We start from the raw sequence: 4,715 nt of genomic DNA, 5'->3' as shown, positions 1-4,715 counted from the left end.
TTAGAACAGAGGAGTTAAGTGCAGATCAAATATTTTTAAAAGTTTGTGTGACTAGGTGACAATTACAATCTCCACAGATTAAAAAGAAAAAGAACAATAACACAGAGCACAGCATGCTTGGCAATTATAACAGATGTAAGCCTTTCAGTCATCCACTGCGTTCTCACATCAAATTGGTTGTTGAAATTTTACATCCACGAGGGCTTGCTTAGCTCAAGTCACTACGTCATAGAGCTTTACAATCATTCTAGCAGCTTCCTCCAAATTCCCACAAGCAAGAATCTTAACTCTGCTGTCTGCTACCAATGCCTTAACATCACCAACCTCTGTAACCATGCTGCAACAGATATTTTAATTTCTAATTATGTTACTACCATGACTACCCTGTGCAATAACATCATAAGTTTTTTTTAACAGTAATTGTACATAATTGTCCATTCAGTTGACATTCCCTTGCTTGTTTACGATGTATACTGCTCAAATCAGGGTAATCAACATTTCCCTTTGGTTTTACTTTATGATTGGAACATTGAAGTGCCTTTCTTCTACTTGTTTGTAAAGTATAAAAATCTTAATTTTGAAATAATTCGATTTACAGAAAAATTGCAAAGAGACTAGAGTCCTCGTATACTCCTCACCCAGATTCAGTTTTCTCTAAAATAATTATCTTTCATTACCATGTATACTTAAGAAAACTAATCAACCAAAATTGATTTTACTTATAATTACAAAGATTTTATTAATTTATTCACATTTTACCTCTTTCCATTAAAATAAAAATGGTGCTCCAAGATTCAATCCACTCTACCACACGCTGTATAGGTGTCCTGTCTCTTTAGTCTTCTCTAGTCTAAATATATTAGGCTACTTATATTTGTAATTGTAACAGTGTTCTAGTGAAGAGATATAGGGTTTTCAGATCTACCAAATAACTTTTATTTTTTCCATTACTCTTTGTTCAGAAAGGTTTTGTTTTCTGGTTCTGATCAACTGGAAATTTTAGCAAATAGCAAAAGATACTAGATGAATAGTTTCTTGTTAAAGCATTTTTATTCACAACTTAACATTTTTCTATACAATGAATGTTGTCAACAAGAGATTAAAATAAAACGCCAAAGGAAAATTAAGATAAGCCTGTGAAATTTTAAATTTCTCATGAGGAGTGAGGGTCATAAGACTATTAAAATTCAGTCCAAACCAAAGGAGATAGCAATCTCACCATAGTTTACAATAGAGTCAAACACCTCAATTGTTGTTTTTGAAAGATGAATATGTGCAGGACACTATGTCAAATGCTTTCCTATACTGAAACTTTTGTTTGAAATTTCAAATTCAGATGTAGAGATTTTTTTTGTAAGTTGAAAAAATAACACATTTTCCTATATAAGCTTGAGACATAGAGAAAAGCACAATGAAGAAATTCAACATCATGATTTTGCTTCTTGTTATCTAGAGCTAGACTGTAAAGGAATTTCTTTTAGCTTTAAAAGCAATGTGCAGAGGATAGTCCCAGCCCATATCACTATCCCTCTGCTGAAACTTATTCTATGGGAACAGTTGGAAGGTAGACTTATCATGTGCTTTGCATGCAGTCATTTAAAAAAATTATTATAACAAAATCCATATCAAGTTATTTAATGATTTTGGTACAAATACACGCGTATCTGTATATGTATATATATACATATGTATAGTATTAAAATATTAATAAGTTTTATCTAGCAATTAATGTCTGGTATCCTTGCTGGTAACATTTCACAAACTTTGTTTAGCAGTAACCAACAATAAAGACAAATAGCAAAGTTGGATACCTCATCTAGAGATAGAAACTCCATTGCCTTCAGGATTCTGGTCTTGGGCAACAGTGGGGAGCCAAATTTTCAAAAATTTATATTGAAATCACTTCTAATCATTTCTCTAGCCATACTAGTAGAGTTGTAGATCTTGCTGGATAAGAAAAGTTTATTCAAATCAATATATTGGTAAGAATGCTTAGTCACAAATTGCAAACAATGCTGTTTCTTTTGTCACTACTTACATAACCTAATGGTTTCTGTTAATTTTCATTTTTTTATTTGAAAGATAGAGAGACAGAAAGAGATATAAAGACAGAGACAGAGAGAGCTCTTCCATCTGCTGGTTTACTCCTCCAGATGGCCACAACAGTCACGTCTGGGCCAGGACAAAGGCAGGATCCAGGAATTTCATCCTGGTCCCCCACACAGATGGCAAGGGCTCAAGTACTGGGCTATTTTGGGCTGTACTCAACTACTGGGCCTCCTTATGCTAATTCCAGGTGTACTAACAGGAAGCTGGATTGGAAGCAAAGAGGGAAAGACTCAAACTGGCACTCTGATTCGGGATGTCTGTATCACAAGCTGCAACTTAACCTACTGCCCCACAATGCTGGCTTCTAACCAATGCCTTATTTGTGGAAGTTAAGGAAATTTATGATTTTGTCATTAAAAATTAAAATGTCTACACATATTTTCTGAGTCAGAATGACCTCAACATTTTTAGGGTTTGTGATGTACATTTCTCAATTTCCGTCCTGCCAGGCTGAGTCAATTTTCAGCTTCTTGTATCCTAGTGAAATATGAGAGATTTGTTTGCTACACCTGCCAATCCCATCTACAGGCATGAATCACATGCCTTGCCTACATGGCCCTAAATTATATTTATTTATTTTATTTTTCATAACTATCATGTACTAGATACTATAATGGTATTGATCATAAAATGATGCACAAGCAACTGTGATTCTGTCTCCAGGAAGCTTATAATCTAATTAGGGAGACATATTATTAAATAAGCAACTGCACTCAGCCATAGATTCAATGTAGATAGATCTTGGTAAACTAGGAAATGAAGCTAGATAACTTCGTGTGGTCCAGGAGATGATATTTTGCCAAGACAGAACTTGTTGGTTACTTATCTTCTTGCCTTATAACACACATTAGAATGATCACTATCTGGGCCTGAATATACAGTTCATGGTCTGTGACTAGAAGAGAGCTTATCAAGAAATTTCCTGTCGCTTTCCTGTAATGAAGTCTGTGCTTCCTTCAATGTAGCTGGGTTTGTGTAAATTACAACAGTGCAAACATTATGGAACCTGTCTCTAACCTGTATTTCATGAGTTGTCCTGAAGAAATCAGATTATTGCTTGCAATCCATCCTTCTTCCTCTTCCTTGCCTAGTTACAAGGGAGAATTTCCAGTTGCTTGGTGATGTCCTTGAAACTCTATCCTCTAGTTTAGGCCCTAAGAATTCCACTGGACTTCCTAGGAGACATTTAGCCCCAGTTCAACAGCATTTTACTAGACTTCTCACCTACTCTCTACCTGTCTCTACCAGCTTTCCTGGGGTTGGCATCCTGACCTTGGTACAAGTGCAAAGTATGGCGCAAGGCTCTCTTGACCTCTTGATTGCGTAAGCAGTAAATGATGGGGTTGAGCAATGGAACAATGACAGCATAGAGTACAGAAACCAGCTTGTTGGTGTCAAAAGCTGAGAGTGCCTTTGGCCGGGCATAGATGAAGATACTTGCTGCATAGAAGATGACCACTACAGTAAGGTGAGAGGCACAGGTGGAAAAGGCTTTGTGGCGTCCAGCAGCTGAGGGGATGCGCAACACAGCACCAGCAATGGCGACGTAGGAGGCTCCAGTGACAGAGAGTGGTCCCAGAAGGATAAAAATGGCCAGGACAAAGTCTGTAAGCTCTGCAGTGGACATGTCAGTGCAAGAGAGATTGAGCAATGGAGACACATCACAGAAAAAATGATTGATGATGTTCGGGCCACAGTAAGAGAGGCGAGAAATGAGAAAAACTTTGACCATTGAAATGCCAAAACCCCCAGCCCAGGAACCAGCTGCCAGCTGAACACATAGCTGGTCACTGACAATGACAGGATACTGAAGAGGATGGCAGATGGCCACATAGCGATCATAGGCCATGACAGCAAGAAGAACGCACTCAGTGCAGCCCAAGCCCAGGAAAAAGTAAAGCTGTGTCATGCAGCCTTCAAAGGAGATTAGCTGTCCATGATCTTCTTTGAGCACAACAAAACCAGCAAGCATCTTTGGGATAGTGACAGTGACATACCATATCTCCAGGAAGGACATATTAGCCAGAAAAAAATACATGGGTTTGTGGAGGGTTGAATGGTTCCTGATGGTCATAATGATAAGCATGTTCTCAGTCAGCACCAGCACATAGGCCAGTAGAGAAAGGGCAAACATCAGGGCCCTCAGTGGCACAGGAGCTGGGAAACCCAGCAACACAAACTCATGCACTCTCCAACTATGGTTCCTCCGCTCCATGGTGTCAGTCTTGCCACTGCTTTTCAAATGATGAGAATGAAGTCTTCAAGAGGCACCAGCAAGAACTTAGCCTTTCTCTTGGTAATAGGATACAATGTGTGTAGTGGATATAATTAATCAATGGGCTGAGGTCATTGCTGTCTTCTTTAATCAGAAATCAGCTGAGACAAATATGGACAAAAAGAGATTATTTTGGATTAGGGACAGGAAGGGAGGTTAGTGTAGTCCCTAAAGAAGCTTGGATTGAGAAACACCAACCAAACGTGACAACAGTTGGTTACCACATCCCTTTTTTGTCCCATTAAAAGACAAGAAGGAAAGACTAAAGTCATAAATTTTAGTGGTGAAAATACAATACTAATATATTTTAATATGTAAAAACAACAGTAAG

General features: G+C 37.9%; 1 protein-coding gene across 1 annotated transcript; it reads right to left on the bottom strand.

Annotated features, from left to right (window-relative positions):
- Nucleotides 1-3,340: 3,340 nt before the first annotated feature.
- LOC133763767 (olfactory receptor 226) lies at nucleotides 3,341-4,324 on the bottom strand. The gene has a single exon (XM_062197515.1). It carries the CDS (start codon nucleotides 4,322-4,324, stop codon nucleotides 3,341-3,343), a length of 984 nt encoding a protein of 327 aa, XP_062053499.1.
- Nucleotides 4,325-4,715: the final 391 nt, after the last annotated feature.

The sequence above is a fragment of the Lepus europaeus genome, chromosome 7 (assembly GCF_033115175.1).
Source record: "Lepus europaeus isolate LE1 chromosome 7, mLepTim1.pri, whole genome shotgun sequence".
In the NCBI taxonomy this organism is placed as follows: domain Eukaryota; kingdom Metazoa; phylum Chordata; class Mammalia; order Lagomorpha; family Leporidae; genus Lepus; species Lepus europaeus.
Note: the sequence above shows the minus strand (reverse complement) of the source record. Positions and strands in the feature narration are given on the sequence as shown.